The sequence below is a fragment of the Diospyros lotus genome, chromosome 12 (assembly GCF_014633365.1).
Source record: "Diospyros lotus cultivar Yz01 chromosome 12, ASM1463336v1, whole genome shotgun sequence".
Lineage (NCBI taxonomy): Eukaryota > Viridiplantae > Streptophyta > Magnoliopsida > Ericales > Ebenaceae > Diospyros > Diospyros lotus.
In genome coordinates, this window is record NC_068349.1 from 4,360,550 (window position 1) to 4,378,920 (window position 18,371).

At 34.7% G+C, this 18,371-nt stretch overlaps 2 protein-coding genes across 2 annotated transcripts; one reads left to right on the forward strand and one right to left on the reverse strand.

Annotated features, from left to right (window-relative positions):
- The first annotated feature begins 3,702 nt into the window (after positions 1 to 3,702).
- On the forward strand, positions 3,703 to 12,501 carry LOC127814149 (ARM REPEAT PROTEIN INTERACTING WITH ABF2-like). The gene is made up of 19 exons (XM_052355433.1): positions 3,703 to 4,081; positions 4,236 to 4,396; positions 4,886 to 5,058; positions 5,134 to 5,254; positions 5,342 to 5,416; positions 5,526 to 5,620; positions 5,789 to 5,864; positions 5,969 to 6,076; positions 7,106 to 7,234; positions 7,462 to 7,530; positions 7,659 to 7,718; positions 8,832 to 8,955; positions 9,078 to 9,217; positions 10,288 to 10,351; positions 10,447 to 10,526; positions 10,893 to 10,957; positions 11,536 to 11,653; positions 11,736 to 11,860; positions 11,965 to 12,501. The coding sequence occupies exons 1-19, from the start codon at positions 3,832 to 3,834 to the stop codon at positions 12,059 to 12,061; spliced, it is 2,130 nt and encodes a 709-aa protein (XP_052211393.1). The 5' UTR covers positions 3,703 to 3,831; the 3' UTR covers positions 12,062 to 12,501.
- Positions 12,502 to 12,638: 137 nt separating this feature from the next.
- LOC127814152 (cyclin-P3-1) lies at positions 12,639 to 15,870 on the reverse strand. Its single transcript, XM_052355440.1, has 3 exons — positions 15,676 to 15,870; positions 13,353 to 13,759; positions 12,639 to 13,223 (listed from the first exon to the last, which is right to left on the reverse strand). Exons 2-3 carry the CDS (start codon positions 13,751 to 13,753, stop codon positions 12,968 to 12,970), a joined length of 657 nt encoding a protein of 218 aa, XP_052211400.1. The 5' UTR covers positions 13,754 to 13,759; positions 15,676 to 15,870; the 3' UTR covers positions 12,639 to 12,967.
- Positions 15,871 to 18,371: the final 2,501 nt, after the last annotated feature.

The window sequence follows — 18,371 nt, forward strand, 5'->3', positions numbered from 1 at the left end:
GAACACCGTAAACGATATCTTCTTCAACTTTACTAGTCGACACAGTGGCGGCCGTGCAATCGGCATCGAAATCCTCTGATAGCTTTCGCTTTTTCGAGTTTCTCCTGGCAGAGCTGGTAGGTCTTTCACGCCGATTCTGGCTCTCCATGTCTTCTGTAGAGGAGAGAGAGAAGGGGGTAGTAGAGAGGGAGATCCGGAGGGGTAGTTTGGGGAAATGGATTGGGTTTACGTTTCTTCCCTCCATTTCTGTTCTGAAACGAATCCTGTGGCTGTGGGCTTGGTGTTGGTTGTTATATTGGGCGGATTATTTCGGAGCAGAATTAGCCGGCCTCCGCCTACATATGAATTTTAGTGAAAGTTTCTAACTTGCGCTCCCGCCTATTCACCTTTCCAAAGCACGTGCTAACTTGCGCATTCACTGCCACCTCATCAACCATAAACAGTGAAAAATGTTCCCCAAATTGGTTAAAGTGAAGCCAAATTTAATTAGAAAAACAAAATATAATTGAAACATTAACCCCTGTTGTCTCTTTAGTTTTAACTCTTTTTAACGGTTCATTTAAAACGCTTATACTTACAAAATTTATAATTTTTCACATTGTCATCATTTTTGTAGTATAACAAGTAATCATTAAGATAACAATCAATCTTTATATACCTTAATTTAAATATTGTCATTGATTTTTTTGCATATTATAAATTAATAATAGGCATACAATTACCACTAGGCAATGCATAACTAATCATTTACACCATTCAATTAAAGCAATCCTCAAGTGTATTATAATCACTTTTGAGACTTAAACTTTTTATTGGCATAAATAATTCAAAATAATTTTCACATTCATCCCACAACGCAATTCATGTAGTTGACAATATGTCAAAGATTTTTTTACATTTAGATTGAGATCTTTTATCACAACATGTTTGTACCAAAAACTCTGTCATTCAATATGTTGATCGATGTTTGATTCTGCATTATCCATAACCATCCATTCATAAGGATTTTGTTGTATTATATGCAAAAGCCCACTAAATGTCCAAAATAACATTTTGGGCTAAAAATATGTAAATTATTCCTTAATTGGGGATCTAGCACAATGCAGAAATTGAATAACTTCGATATCTATAAATCTCCTCGAGAGTTCCATAAAAATAATAAATATTATCTTTTAAGAATTTTAATAAAACCTTAGTACAAAAGGGATAAATATTTTATTAAAAATATTAATTCTGATAAAATATTAAAATATTGGGATAAAAATCATCTATAAAAAATCATAAACCAAAGAGATTTATTATTGTGCCATTATTCTTTATAAATAAATAGGCATTTGCTTTTAAAAATATACGTCTCTGATACTTCTGAAAAACTTGCTTTACAGTTTTCAACATTTTTGTTATATGATTTAAGTATCAAAGTATTTTTATACAGGAACTTTCCCATGCCCTTTGATTATTTTTTTTTCTCTTACAGTATTAGACAACATCAAGTCTCATAATAAATATGTTAGAATCAGGGGCGGAGCCAAAAGATATTTTCAGTGAGGGCAAAATTTATTTAAAGAAAAAAATAATAAATAATATAAATATATTAAAAATTAGTATAAACCACAAAGCCAATCAAAATTTTCTCATCATTAATGGAGGGCCAAGGTCCAGTGAGGGCCAAATTAATGGAGGGCCAAGGTTAATGGAGGCCCAAGGCCCAAGGCCCAGTGTGGGCCAAATTAATGGAGGGCAAAGGCCCAGTGAGGGCCATGGCCTGCACTGGGCCTATGCTGGCTCCGCCCCTGGTTAGAATGATATCAGCTCTTAAGACAATAGTCTCAGGACAATATCAAATTATGAAACAAAAGTCTCAGAATGACGTTAAATTTCGAGACGAAAGTCTTAGGACAATGTCAAATCTCAATATAAAGATTTCGGGACAAAAGTCTTAAGATGCACATCAAGTCTCAAAACGAAAATCTCATGACAAAAATATTCGAAAGACATTAGGTATCGAGATAAATATCTCAAGTTGACAACAATCTCAAGTGACTTGATAACAGTGTTTCCATTCCCATAAATTCATTATTGTATTATTGCGATAACATATTTAATTATTTTATTTATTCATCATATCTGAAGTATGATTTTTCAAATATTACTGACAGAATAGGGGTCATCGGTTCTTTATGATTAATTCAATAATAATATTACTTCATAAACCCCATCTTATATAAATCTTCTATCACCTCATCAACCAATTTAAATATATTACATTTACATTTTAGACAAAGACATGTCAACTTTTATGGCCTATCAAATTGATCTTGAACACATGGAAAGTCTATAAATTATAAAATTTTCCACGACGTGGTATGCAATAGCGATTGCTAATGATGAAAGCTAAGAATTATTTACTTGGAGTTCATTATATTTTTATTTTATATGTACTTGACACAATGTAATTTTTTTAATTAATTTTTTAATAAAAAGTAAATGATAACAATATCAAATATTCAATGGTTATTGGCCCTATTTGTTGTAGTTTAAACGCTGTAACTTCTAGCTTCAAAAAAATTGGGATGTAGTGCTTGTTTTATCTTATAGAATTTTAACTTATAGCTTCTACTAGCTTTTAGAAGGGGTAGAAGTTGACTTTTTCAAAACTGGGGTACCTCAACTTTTACAACTTCTGCTTAAATAATTAAATTTTTATGACAATTTTACCTTTATTTTTAGCAAAGAATTACCCTCTTGTCTATGCAATCATGGGTTTTTCTTCTCCACCGCCATCTCCATTTTCAAATCTCTTCTTTTCTCTCGTCATCTTTCTCTCTCTATACTTTAATTAATTTTTTTATAACACTTGAAACTTATACATATACACTAATTAATTTTTAAATTATCATTCTATAACTACTAAGGGTATTATGGATAATTATACAAATATAAGTTATTTTACAGCTTATGGTATCAAACACCACAACTACTTAACTATAACTTCTAAGAAGCTGCAGCAAACAGGTTCACAACTTATTCTAAGTTTTAGAAGTTATAATCTAAGAAGTTATAAACTATAATTTCTTTAATTAAGCCCCAACAAATGGGGCATTATAAGACAACACGAACTAATTTGTTACAAAGGTTTTTAGAGACCAATACTATTTATGGTAAAATTCAGATATTTTTAATTAATTTTCATTAAATTAATTTGTAAACATTCAGTTTAGTTTGATCTCTATAAATTATTAAACAGTTATTGAAATTTCACAATTTAGTTTTAATCAAACAAAATTTTAAACTTGATAAATATTAGTATAGCTATAAAATTGTTTACGAATCTAATGTATTTTAGAGAAATTATAATTTCAAATATAGTATTAACATAGTTAATTTTTAATTTTTAAATAATATATTAAAGGGCATTTTAAGAATTAAGATGAGAACACTAAATATGGTGTGTCGTGATACTAAACAAAATCAAATATATTTTATTTTTCTAATTAAATTTGGATTCACCAGGCCATTTGGGGGTCGCTTTTCAGTTTATAGGCGATGAGGTGGCCGTGAATGCGCAAGTTAGCACGCGCTTTGGAAAGGTAAAGAGGCGGGAGCGCAAGTTAGCAATTTTCACTAAAATTTATACGCAGGCGGGTCATCTAATTCAGTTCCGAAATAATCCGCCCAATATAAGAACCAACGCCCAGCCCACAGCGACAGGGTTCTCTTCAGAACAGAAACCGAGGGAAGAAACGCAAATCCAATCTATTTCCCAAACTACCCCTCCGCATCTCCCTCTCTACTTCCCTCCCCCGCCCCTCTCTCTCATCTACGGAAGACATGGAGAGCCAGAATCGGCGTGAAAAACCTACCAGCTCTGCCAGGAGAAACTCGAAGAAGCGGAAGCTATCGGAGGATTTCGACGCAGATTGCACGGCCGCCGCTGCGTCGACTGGTAAAGCTCGAGAAGATATCGTCCGCGATGTTCTCGATCAGGTCGAAATCCTCGATTCCGCTTTCTCGTCCACCGAGGTGGATCGGGCCGCTGCCAAGAGCGCAGTACACGTTCTTTCGGAACTTGCCAAGAACGGTAACGCGGAGGCTCGATTCTTAAATTTTTCGTTAATATTTGTGTGCGTTCTAGAGAATTATCGCTGCATGTATGTTTTCAGCGTCAAGCGCTGTGGTTCTTGAATCTTTTGATGATCAAGGACTTTGATCTTTGACGATTTGTTTGTTCGCAGAGGAATTTGTAAGTTTAATTGTTGAATGCGGGGCCGTCCCAGCGCTGGTGAGGCATCTCCAGGCGCCGCCGCCGTTGAGAGAAGGCGACAGTACTTCGAATCCTTACGAACATGAGGTCGAGAAAGGAAGCGCTTTTACACTTGGGCTTCTTGCTGTAAAAGTAATGCCATAGACTATATTTATTTTTCTAATTTATCTGTTCAGTTCATAAGAATAATCTGTTGTTGGTATTGTATTAATTTGATATTTTTTAACTGGCAGACAAACATGTTTACGGAAATAATCATTTCACTTACGCATAATTATTGATTTATAGTAATGTAATCGTGAGTCGTGACAGAATCAAGTGATTTAGATTTGGGAAAGTTGATTTTGGTTCTTTATAATATTTGGATTATCTTTTAATTTGCATTGTGATATGATTTTAAGTGTACCTAGCTCTTTCGAACCAATAATTCTAGAAATACTTGCCAATTTGTTGGTCAGAAATTTACATTGCTTGGATTCCTGCTCTCCTTCTTTCAGTATATATTCATGTTTGGATTAAGAATTATTACATATTTGAGTTAATTTTGTGCAGTTATTTAATTATGTTATTGAATGCCCTCACTAATATGTTTTTTGCTTTCCTGTATATTATATTGTACAGCCAGAACATCAAGAACTAATTGTTGATGCTGGAGCTCTATCCCATCTTGTCAATCTCTTAAAGAGGCATAACGATTGTCAAAACTCTAGAGCTGTCAATGGAGTTATCAGGCGAGCAGCAGATGCAATCACCAACCTTGCTCATGAGAATAGCAACATCAAAATCCGTGTTAGGTTTGTTTTGTCTCCATAATTTTGAGTTTAATACCAGGTGATATATGATCATTGAGACATTCCTCATATATCCAGGCATGAAGTGGGAATCCCACCACTTGTCGATTTGCTTGAATTCAATGACATGAAAGTGCAGAGAGCAGCAGCAGGGGCTCTGCGGACTCTTGCCTTTAAAAATGATGAGAACAAAAATCAGGTTTGTGGGATTTCTCTGATTTACATAATTCATATAAATACAACCTTTGCTTTCTTACTGTTTATATTATGAAATTATGAATTTCAGATTGTAGAGTGCAATGCTTTGCCTACTCTTATGCTAATGCTCCAGTCTGAGGATGCTGCTATACATTATGAAGCGGTTGGCTATGATCTTATCCTGTAACTCTAGTAGTTCACTTACATTTGGACATCTTTTTGAACACTTATATTGCCATAAGCAGTTACTGACCATTGAATATGTTTGTCAGGTCGGTGTGATTGGTAATCTGGTGCATTCATCCCCTAAAATTAAGAAGGAAGTTTTGCTTGCTGGAGCTTTACAACCTGTAATTGGATTACTGAGGTACTAATATTTCATTCAATTTTAGTTACTGATTTATTGTTGTTTACTCTTTGCAATGTTCTGTTTTTCAACTCTCATGACTGAATTTGAGTTGCAATTAGCTTACCTGTTCTCTCCAACCTTTAGCTTGATGTTTTGGTCTTACAAGATTTATGAATGCCTTTACAGTTCCTGCTGTTCTGAGAGCCAAAGGGAAGCAGCTTTGTTGCTTGGGCAATTTGCAGCTACTGATTCGGACTGCAAGGTGGAGTGAAATAGGTTCCAAATTTGAAGCACGAAATTGTCAAACATTTATTCAACATCCTGTATTATGCTGCCTCTTACTGTTTTGGAATATGATTTTTGTAGGTGCACATCGTTCAGAGAGGTGCTGTCCCACCATTAATTGAGATGCTTCAGTCCTCTGACCCCCACCTGAGGGAAATGTCAGCATTTGCATTGGGGAGGTTGGCACAGGTTTTTATTTTCAACTGTTCATTGCTCATATTTTTTTGGGTGCATTTAACTCTGTATTAAAGCATGATTGAACAAAACCTCCCTTCCTGCAGAGGCTTTGGAATTATTTTCGTTTGATAAACTGCCAGTTTTATTTTAATTTTTATCCTTTTTTGAATAAAATTATATCTATTAGGAAAAGAGGAAGGATAACCAGGAATTATGAGCCAGCTCTCAGAGCTTAGAGTGAGAGAAATGGAAAGGAGATTCTCTAGAAAGTTTTATCTTGGTCTCTTTCGGTTTCTTAGTCTCTTTGATTTTTTCTTTAAAGATGGGCTAAAATACAAAGTGGGCCATGGTTTACCATGTGCCTTATCTAAAATCTACAGAACACTACAAATTTAAGTTCCGTTCTTCTAATAATAAAAATAACAAACTCTTGAGTCCTGCTTTCTTTGGAAATCTGATAGGCCCCCGGTTTACTTGACTTACCAAAGATGGTCCAAGGGGCAGGGGCAAGGGGGTAAATTAGATGGCTGGCATAACAGCCAGCCATGTGCGTAAGGATAAAAAAGGAAATCGCTGGGTTGTGTAACAACCCAGCAGGTCCGTGTAACAGAATTCTGTTGGGAAGGAGCGGGGGAAGAATATGTATTTGGGGGGGGGGGGGGGATATCATTCTTGTATTGAGTCTTAGGGAGAGTGAAGGGCCTCTCAAATGCCCAGTTTTTCTTGTAATTGGATTGAAGTTGGAATTATAATTCAGTTTTCAGTGAATTAATTCTTTGGGTTCTCATCAAAATCCTTGCTTTGTTCCTTTTTTTTTTTTTTTTTTCTTGAAATCACTGGGAAAAATGGCTTGAGTGGTGAAGTTGATTTACAGATTTTATTTTTCCTTGTTAATTATTTTGTTGGCAAGATATTAGTGCAAGAAACTTGATACAAGTTACTTTTGCTCCTTTGGAAATCTAAACATTTGCTACCCATGTCCTGCCTGTTAGGTTCTAGAATTGTGTTTTATTGGTTGCAATGGGATGCTGTCTTTTTCAGGATACTCATAATCAAGCTGGGATTGCCCATAGTGGTGGTATTGTGCCATTACTGAAGCTTCTTGATTCAAAAAATGGATCCGCACAACATAATGCTGCTTTTGCTCTTTATGGACTTGCAGATAACGAGGTAAAAATTTATTTGGATAATATAAAAACTGAATTTTGGATGTGGCCATGGATAGAGATAGCTAGATCTAGAGGTTTAGAATTCTTGTACCTGTCCTCACCTAGTCGGATTGAGGCTTGTGACTTTATTGTTATATAAAAACTAAATCTGAATTTTAGCATGACATTTTGGTGCCAAAAATTCAGTTGAACATTGTCATTATTCACTTTCTAGTAACAATCTTGCAGGATAATGTTGCTGATTTTTTGAAGTTTGGAGGCTTTCAGAAGTTTCACGATGGAGACTTTTTTGTGCAAGTACTTTATCACTTCACTTCAATGTGCCATTTAAGATTATAAATTATAATTCAAGATGGATAATTTTTTCTTTCACTGTTATTTGGATGCTATCATCCTACAATATTGCCTTGATTGTTTGCTTGCAGCCAACCAAGGATTGTATAGCCAAGACTATAAAAAGATTGGAGGAGAAAATCCATGGACGGGTGAGTTTCTTTTTCCTTTTCTTTTCTGGTTGTTGCTCTTTCCTTTTTGCTATCTATAAACCAATACATGGCCTAGCAGATCTTATTGTTATCAAGGAAAGGGTAGTAGATGATATTTGAGTTCTTAAAAGTGCTTTTGGTCTCTTATCCATGAAATGAATAAGCGTTAGTTATGAGTTATTTGCAATTAGTTCAACTAGGGTTTGTAGAACATGGTTTAAATTTCTCAGTGAAAAAGAGGTGGTCTTAATTTTGAGGGTGTTACTTGAATCATACACCTGAAAGAGTTTATGTTGGGAACTAGGTTTAAGTTCAATTGGATTTTTTCGCATTTTTTTTCTCTGCTTCCATTCCATTGGCTCCTGAGAAAGGAAGAATCAAACAAGGATGTGGCATAAAGTATGAGCACAAATCCCATGACCATACTCTCTCTCTCTACACAGGCATATACTAAACATTTCAGTCCTCTAGTTATGAGAACAAAGAGAGGCTTCCCTCATAAACTTCTACTATTTCCGGAAGTGATTAGGCTCTTCAATTTCCCTCTCTTGTTCTATGTTGTAGTTTATACAGTCCTTTTGAAGAAAAAAATGAGGGAAAAGACATGGTATCTCAAACTTTTGAAGTTCCTACTAGAGAGGAGATATGTGCTGAGTGTCCTTTTGACTGGCTGAAAATATTAACACTCAGTTAATTCATTGTGCGTTAATAGTAAAGACTCTGTAGATGGTCTATCCACCCTTAAATGGTATTACCAGTCACTTTGGAGCAGTGGTTGAGTCAACAATAGCGAAAATAACAATGAAAATAGGATAAAAGAAGTTATAGTTATCAATTTTCTAGATAAAAGAAGTTATAGTTATCAATTTTCTCACTTCTGAATAAGTTAATATGCTGCCTTACATTCATAAAGGAAATTCGTAAATCAGTTGATTTGTACAGACTGTATGTAACATGACATATCACAACCCTTAATCTCACCCGGTGGTACAGACTGATAGTAGGTACATCTGCTAAATACATAAACTTTTGAATTTCTAAGGGAGTGACTACTTTTCTGAATATGATTATTAGCAACAAGTTATTACATCCTTAAGTGCTTTCTCTTGGCAGGTCTTGAGCCATTTGTTGTACTTATTGCGGGTTGCAGAGAGGGTTGTTCAAAGACGAGTCGCACTGGCTCTTGCTCATCTTTGTTCACCTGATGACCAGAAGACTATTTTTATTGATAACAAAGGTAGAGTCCTCCTGGGAATCATGTATTTTGATTTTCTTCCTTTTCCCCATGGATTTTCTTTGGGTGACATTCATGTGGGATTTTGAAATTTTCATCTCTTTATTTACTTTGTGTCCTCAAAGGACTGGAGTTGCTTTTAGAGCTGCTTGAATCTACAAACCTGAAGCAGAAACGAGATGGTTCAGAGGCATTGTACAAGTTAGCTACGAAAGGCAGTTCTCTCTCTCCTGTTGATGCTGCTCCTCCATCACCAACCCCGCAGGTGCTTTGTGTTCTGTAATAAGTTTCCATCTGCATCTTTTGCAGTATTAGTTATTGTATTAACTTGTCCTTCACATATGAGTTGTGAATTTTCCTGCTTGTAATTGTTGGTTCTGTGTAATGATGCTGTCCTGGCTGTGACTATATGCTCCAATTTCCATGATACGTGATCCAGAAAAATATAGAAGTGATTTTACTTACCATCTTCTCCTTGTTTGGCAATTCTTTTGTTTCTGTATTTCAATGGCTTTGAACTGCAAGGTACAGGAACCCCCTCCGGGAGGTGTGTTTTTTGGTGTATAATTTTTCCTGGTCAAAAAATTGCTTTGAACTGCAACAATCTTCTATTTGCTTGTAGAAAAATGAAAAAGAAAATTGTTCTGTACTGCAATCCAAGTTATTGCAAGAACATCCTAGGGTGGAATGGAATGAATGAAATACTAAAAAATTGAGATATATCTTGTATCTTTTATGTATGTCTGATTACTGCAAATCTGTCAATGGATTAATATTTGATCTTTACCCTTATGATGAAGACCTTGGAGACAAATATTTTGGGAAACAATATTTTAGGCGTAAAAGTAAAAATTAATATTGTTTTATTAATTTGTTTCTTAGTTTCTTTTAATTTCTTTTATGTCCTAGAATTCTAATTAGATTAGGATTACCTTTATAAGCTTAATTACCAAGGATCCTAGTTAAAAAGGAATCCTTGTTAGAATATGTTTTATTTATTAATTGTTTATAAATAATCATTTAGTAACATATTGAAGAACAAACTTTGATGAATAATATATAATATTTTCTATTGGTTTCAAGTAATTGGGATTATTCTTGTTTCTCTTGCTTTGGGTTGTGCATCACCTTATGCTTGAAGTTATTGACGTGTGTTAGTTATATCTGATTATGGCAAATTTCTCAATGGATTAATTTTTGACTTTACTCTTATGCACAAAGTTGAAGATCTGAAATTTACGTAGCCAACCCCATCTATTGAAATTATGCATGAAGTTATTGATGTGCACTTGTTTTCTGGGTTAGGACACTCAATATTATTAATTTTTACTGCAGGTATATTTAGGTGAACAATATGTCAACAATCCTACCCTTGCTGATGTTACATTTTTAGTTGAAGGTAGAAATTTGTTCCATGGTTTCTCATGCCCGCCTTTTTTTCATTTCTTTAATAACTTCATCTACTGTAGCTGATTAGGGTGTTCTTTTGATCAGGCAAGCGGTTCTATGCTCACAGGATTTGCCTGCTTGCATCTTCTGATGCTTTCCGTGCAATGTTTGACGGTGGTTATCGGGTGAGAATTAATTATGTTTATTGCATACATGCAGCCATGAATTACCTTTATTGATGCCTAAGGTGCTCTTTTGGTTCTTTCCGTGCTATAAATTATATTTTTATTATTGAACATTATGTCATGAAGTCATTCGTTATGTTGGGTCCTCATCATTTGCTGGTCCTTTAATGGAACTTCATTTACGACTGCTGAGATGTTTCTACTTTTATCAGCAGTAAAACTGGACCCAGCAGGTTATTTTCATTGATATTAGTTTCTTTCCATTTTCCATTGTGCACTCTACAATGCCCAAGTTTGCAAACCACTTTTATGGCTTTATTTGATTATTAGATCATGTTGTGAAATCTTTGAAAATATGCATTGCAGGAAAAGGATGCTAAAGATGTAGAGATTCCAAATATCAGATGGGATGTTTTCAAATTGATGATGAGGTGGGAGATCTGCTGTCCTCTGTAGAGAGTGGGGGAGAGATTTTTTAAAATACTATGAATTTTCAAACAATTTTAAAAAATATTACACTTTTCAAATAATTTAACAAACTACTAAAAATCAACCACCAAGGCATTTCATGCTGGAAAAAGGGTTCCAATGTGGAATTCACGTGACCAAGACTTGCTATTACCTGTAGCGAGTTTCATTGAGTCCAAAACAGTGTGTTACCTCCAACTAGTGTCTATTGAGAGTAGCAAGTTTAAAATAGTCAAAAAAAAAAAGCAGTCTGTATAGATGTTAGTCAGAGACAACACACTGAGTAGCTTACCAAAATTTGGCCAGGTATTGAGTTCAGTGGAACTCACTACTTGAAGTAGCAAGTTTTGCTCCTGTGAATTTCATACTAGAACCCTTTTTCCAGTGTACAAAATGCCTAGGTGGTTGATTTGTAGTTCGTTGAATTGTTTGAAAGGTATAATTATTTTAAAATTCTCTTCTTTTTTTTTTTTTCACCCCCGGGGGGGGGGGGGGGGGGGGGTGGTTACTGATGCATGCTATATCTGACTTTTGTTTGCAGGTACATATATACGGGATCAGTGGATGTTGACGTGGATATTGCACAGGAGCTTCTCAGAGCAGCTGATCAGTATCTTTTGGAAGGGCTCAAGCGGCTCTGTGAGTGTGCCATTTCAAAAGTGAGTAAAGAAATATGCTGATAGCCACTTATTTAAGTACAAATATTGCAACTCAAAACTGATTGTTTCTATCTTTGTTTAGGATATTTCGACAGAAAATGTCTCTCTCATGTATGAGTTATCAGAGGCTTTTAATGCTACTTCGCTTAGGAATGCCTGCATCCTGTTTGTTTTGGAGAAGTTTGACAAACTCAGTGCAATGCCATGGTATGTTAACCCCTTTGGTTCCTTTCTCTTGTACATTCCTAGATTTTGCGGTTATGATGTTATCTTGGGCAGCTACCTGATCAGCCATGGATGGATGATGGTAGGTACTCTCATCTTATTCGACGTATTCTACCAGAAATGCGCAATTACTTTGCAATCGAACTTGGTAGGCATATGCAACAACCCAGCATGCACCAGTAGGAGGCGTGGCGTGCCTTGGCTTGGCTTGATTTTGGTTTTTGATTTAGCATTAAGAGTGCAAAATGTACAGAAATTGTGGGTTTAGCTATTATCTAGAAAAGAAAAAAAAATGTAACTAGCAAGCAAAGGCAATAGTCGTCTCTTAATCATCTCAATTGAGAGATAATTACTAATTCTGGAGTGTTAATAGAAGTTATGGATTTTGGCAAAAGCTATATTTAGACTTAGGCGAGGGTGAAAAAGAGATTTTTGGCTTTTTCCATTTTGTGCCTCAGGCCACCAGCTAAGATCTCATTTATTACACATCTGTGCCTAAACTCCTAAACATTGTTTCTATTTATTTTAACATCAATCAATTGGAGGTGTTTAGGCATAGAATAATATGTAATAAGTGCACCTTAGCAATCTTGACAATAACGATACCAATACATGTTGCTTCGACACTAAAACAGGAGTTTGCCATACTGGTCATTTCTATGACATGTTAATGCCATGCAAAATACATAGAAAAAGTCTCCCAGTTTTCATTATTTGTTGCTTCACCACACTAAATTATATGATCATCACACACGACAAATCAGCAAGTTTCTTGAATGAATAACCGTAACCGGGTAATGGCAAACTGAAGCAAAACTCAAAAGCAACATCATCTTTGCTTCATACAGCTGAATCATGTTACCAAAGACCAGCTAAAAAGTCAGACGGCTGCGAGGAAAATGAGAGCGACAAGACAGAAAAATTGGATCACAAGCTATACATTGGAAATGAGAAGAAGCAAGACGGGTAAAACAAACAAGCAATCTGGTTTTCCAGTAGAACCTACTGATTCAACTTCCAATTCTTCTAACTTGGGTATATGCCCCAGAATGAGATTTTTGTAATAATACAGTCAGATGCTGCTAATCTTTATCTAGCAATCGTGGACGCACAAGAAGAATCATCTTTGCTGGACCAGCACTCCTTGATCCCACATGCCAGGATCGGTCGCTCAATTTGGATCCCAGCGCCTGCTTCCTTCTCCACCTGCAAACAGTAGTTCCCAAACGTTTGGACGCTAACATGAAGCCGGAAATCTAGACCAAACAAGAATTTCATCTCCAATCTGTTCAACTCTGCTGTGCTCACTCCTCCCACTTTTGCATAGTAAGCATTGTTGAAGAATCTGTAAACCATGCAGATTATGTTCACTGGTAAAAAGGCAAGAATGACAAATACCCATCTATTTTTTGAGAAAAAAAAAAACATAATTACAGCAAAAATTACTACTCTAGTCATGGGGATCAATACTCACGCGTCATCGATAAATTTTGCTGCTACCATTACGCTAGTGATTAGAAGCCGGTGAACATTGAGCGCGGTTAGATGAACATTCATCCGTTGGATAAATCTCTCGACATAAATGTGCGCAACAACGAAGCAGGATGGGCTGCAGCAGGAGTACTTGAAGATGCGATCAATGTACTGCCGGACGCCTAGAGAAGGTGCTCTTGAACCATGAAATATTGTGACAACATCTTTAATTTGTGCAGTCTCCACTAGCATTTCATTTTTCTGAACAGATCTCTCAAGAATTGAAGAAATAAGTGATAGAACCCGTGGTATTCCTGGATTCTCCTTTCTCACTTCTTTAAGCCCCAAATATAGGTAAATATCAGAGCTTGCCGTCTTAGATTTTCGTGCCAAAGTTCCCATATCCAGCTGCAGTGCAACAACATTAGACTAATAAGTTCTTTCCTTCTTTCTTTCTTTCTTTTTTTGGGCTATCAATGAGAACCCAAGCCATTATTGTTCAGCCATTTAATATCAAAGGACATAAATCATTCTAGGAAGGAAAATGAGATAGATTTGAAATGAAAAGCTAAGAAATTTGGTTGCAACAGACAATTTAAATGGAAATGAATGAATGCCTTTGTCGTTTTTCATATGAAGCTTGTTCCCCCAGACAAGATGAACCAATAGGAAAAGGAACCACTTACAGGCAGCATCAAGCACCCAGTATAACTCAAGAATAACAAATAAATGGCAAACTTATAAATAACTGTTAGGATTAGATCATACAATCACACACAAAAATTAACAGAAAAATGACACAAAAATTTTATGTAGTTCAGTCTCAACATATCAATGTCCATGATCCTCAACAGAGAATAATCCCACCACCTCAATCAAATATACAACTTGTGAATGGATAAAACTATAAACCATTTCAACATACACAAATCCAAATGAACTGCATTATGATGACAAAATCTGATTGAGTAAAGAAACAGTGGCATTTTGATCTCGTGAAAAAATTATTGAAATTACTTTAAAAATGAGAAAAAGGGAACCTTTCACAAAAGTAAATAGCTCCTCATAAAGTTCAAGGATTGTCAAGAAAGAATTAGTTAGTAGGTTGATTGCACATGGACCATGCTGATACCATAGCACTGATTGGAAGAGAAGTAAATGGGCAGTCAGTCGATTCCAAGTTAGCTGAGAAGCATGTAAACTAATTTACGTGCAGCAACAAGGATGATACCCCGCTCCATTCCTCACAATACCTATTCTAGTTAGCCCATGAGGAAACAATGGAGGTTATAATTAATCTCCCATCACCACTAACTTAATCGTTTAAAGGACATTGTTCCAATCCATGTATTTCTGTCACAGCCTACCCCTGTTTCTTCAGCAGATGTTGACTAAAAGATGTTAAATTTTAATTGGCTACCCTGATTTACATGCTGAAGGACTACTACATCTAACACTAGGCCAGCGAATCTCGACAGGGAAGTCCCACCTCTATACTTGCAACAATTCTCATAACTCTTAACCTTGTCTCTTATTGAAGGTAAGCATAAATAATACAACAAATCCATAAAAAACTCCAAGATTTCCGTCATCAAGCAAATGTAGGTAGAAAATAATGCAGGAAAAAAGATCCCTAGTTGATTGTTGTTCATCTTCCTTTGTACAATTGCAATCTGTACAACTTATAATGAAATTCCAAGTTATTAATCATTTTGTAGACACGTCTTCTATTTGTCCGCGTGTCTCTACAATTATATGTAACTAACAGAATGTATCAATTGAAAATCACCTCTCTGGCTGCTACGTTCTCTTAGAAGTAGAGGCATCACAATCTGACTCCATCACTAAATGATCTAGCCTTCTAACACTGTTGAGAATTCCACTTCAAATTTCAAAAACAAAAGGCAAACATACAGCATATAATACGGCCTTTGAACAACATGAATCATGATTTGGTACAACCCGTAGAGAGATCCAAGAAATTTAAAAGAAAAAAATACAGAGATAAGCCCTATTTCCCAATTAACATTTCCGTGCCACGTTAAGCAAACTAGAGTTCAACATCACCTAGTAAAGAGGCATGATCCAGAAAAGCTTGACATCGAGAAAGAATGCGGTAAGAACAGTATGCTACAATTATACAAAACCCAGTAGAAATTATAGATCCCAAATCGCAAGGTACAGGACAAAGGCGAAACCCTAAAATCCTGACAAGTAATAGAACAAAGCAGTTTGGTTCCGCAGAGAAGAATGTGTTATCCAACCCAGATGAGGAAAACCCATAGAAAGGAAGAAAATGAATCAGAAAAATGGCGATGGCTTACTGATCTACTTTCTCAGCCAGTACTGTGGTTCTCTTGCATCAGCAGCAGGTACAGAGAGAGGTGAACTCGGGTTTCATTCCCTCTCTTCTGTTCTCTCTCAAATCCAGAGAGAGAGAGAGAGAGAGAGAAAATGTAATATTTAGCCTTTATTTATTCAACAAGAATGCTTCTTTCTGCGTTTCTGTGTTCTAAATCCAATTGGGTTGTCTCTTTTAGGTCACCCTCACATGGAAACAAGCTTTTTTACTTTTATTTTTCTTTCTTTTTACTTGGCAATTGAGATCCACCGCTCCCCAAGCGAAGTTAGATCTTCATTGGAGAGTGATAACTAACCATAAAAAAGTGTGAATAAACACGCAATCCCATAATTAATTAACGGTTCAGGGAGCCGCCGTCGGCTCACATGATGAGGCTCCGTACGCGGCGTTCTCTGTGGCGGGTGAGAGACGGTGACGGGCCCTTCATTTGTCCAGCTGTTTAATGGGTCCCACCTTCTCGCCGCAGAGTTCGGCTCGGGCCCACTATGTGGCTGTGACGCGCAGTCCCGTGTCCCCGCACGGTAAAAAGCCTTAAAATAGGGACGACAAATGATGTTAATTTATTTTATTAATTTATTATTATTATTTGTATTAGACACATTAAACAGAAAGACTATATTATCCTAAGGTATACTATCCTTAGGATAATATAGTCTTTCTGTTTAATGCTAAACACAAAGAACAAAGAATCTTAACAAATCTTATAACATTTTGGTGATATTTTTTATTAATATCTTATATTTGATGTCATATTAATATAAATGTATAAGATATCAGTATAAAGTGTTGTCGAAGTCTCAAAATTAAGTGTTTAAATAATATTTTTGAATAGAATATTAATGTTGTGTATGATAGTAAAATATTTTATGACTTTTTTCTTTATTTTTTATTATTAATTGAAATTTTATTGAATTTTTGGAATTAGTTCGATCTTAATCAATAATCAACAATGTTTTTTAGAATCAGATTAGACTTCATACTAGAAAATAGAATGATTCATGGTTCAATAGTCAGATTGTTTTAATTTTGAGTAATATTATTTATCTCTAATAAATATGAATAATAGTGACGTGATAATTCATGTCAAAATATTTAATTGTTATTACATATTTATTTAAATAATATAAAAAATTAAACCTGTTGGATATTAAATATGTTGGATACTCTTTTATCTTCTTTAGGCAAAAATATTTATCTCTAATAAATATTTTTTTACTAAGCAAATAAATTCATAAGAATGCATAATAAATAATAATATATTATATAGTTACATACCTTAGAGGTAATTCCCAACATATTCAATTAAAATTGTATTTTATTAAAAAAATCTGTTATGTAATGTTTTATTTCTCCTATCTTAACCAAAAGTTTATTTTCAAAATATTAATAATGTTAATTTTTTTAAAGACAATGATTAAAGTGTAGCAAATGCATTAAGGTTTTAGATAATATGTATTTACTATACTTTATTTATAATTTTAAAATAATTTTATTAGTTGACAAAATATTACAAAACAAGACACATTTTCATTACAAATATAATATGATAAAGTCATCTCATCTAAAAATAAAATATAATTATTATCCTTAAAAAATTAATAATTTGTACACAACCCAATTTGTTTCATTATCTCATCATATATATATATATATATATACTTTCTTTATTAGGGTAGGATTTAATAGTTTAGGCAACTGTATATCCTCTTATGATTTGTGTATACTTAGCATATATATTATTTATTCTATTGGAATAAGCCTTAATTATAAACGCCAAAACACTTACTTAAAGTGAAAAGAATGAAATATACACGAATTAGGACAATGCTAGGTTTAGGTGTAACGATGACATATTATTTTTCAGACATATTGTATTCATTTTACATTATTTTTAGTTTTCAAAACAATTTTATTATATGAATTAAAGTTGATGAATAAGATTATTTTAAAAAATAAAATAATGTATAATAAGTGCATTTTATTTGAAAATAAGGTATAATTATTACACCCTAATCATTGTCTTAAAGTGCAATAAATGGCCAATGATTTTAGATAATGTATATTTGTCTTTAATTTTGAAATAATTTTTTCGTAAAACACAATAAATTTATTATCAATGAATACAAAAATGTTTAAATTAAAATATGATATAATAAATATAATTTATATAAAAAGAGATATATTTATTATTCATTTTATAATAAATATATTATAAAATAAAATATATTTATTTTATTTAATATCAATCTACCATTCTACATACATAATAAAAACACTGCGATAATTACAGTTAACAACACGTGGAAACGGCGTTCACGGAAGGGAGGGAGCCTGACCTGTCACGCGACGACGCATCAATTTGCGGCGAAAGCCAAGCCGCGTGTTGGCGCGTCATTTGTCCACTCCTAATGATTGCAGAACGGAATGCAAATTTATAGCTTCCTCGTCCCATCATTTTTTTAATGGCAATCCTTCTTTTGTAATTAGTTAATGAAGTTAACCTTACCTTTCTTTTTTTAAAAGTGGGGATTTACGTAATCCCAACTCAAACACTATAGGCCGCTCACCGCCACCCAACTCCACAACTAGTGTGGGCCGACTCGGAAACTGTCTCTGTCTCGCCAACGCTGGGCGCTGGGCTCTTTTCATCTTTCGTAA

Bases quoted from the DNA above. Each gene is read 5' to 3' on its own strand.
- LOC127814149 (XM_052355433.1), top strand. From the start codon at position 3,832: ATGGAGAGCCAGAATCGGCGTGAAAAACCTACCAGCTCTGCCAGGAGA. The intron at 7,719-8,831 runs GTGAGTTTCTTT...TTCTCTTGGCAG, and splicing joins AGGAGAAAATCCATGGACGG to GTCTTGAGCCATTTGTTGTA. The intron at 8,956-9,077 runs GTAGAGTCCTCC...GTGTCCTCAAAG, and splicing joins TATTTTTATTGATAACAAAG to GACTGGAGTTGCTTTTAGAG.
- LOC127814152 (XM_052355440.1), bottom strand. From the start codon at position 13,753: ATGGGAACTTTGGCACGAAAATCTAAGACGGCAAGCTCTGATATTTAC. The intron at 13,224-13,352 runs GTGAGTATTGAT...CATGGTTTACAG, and splicing joins GCAAAATTTATCGATGACGC to ATTCTTCAACAATGCTTACT.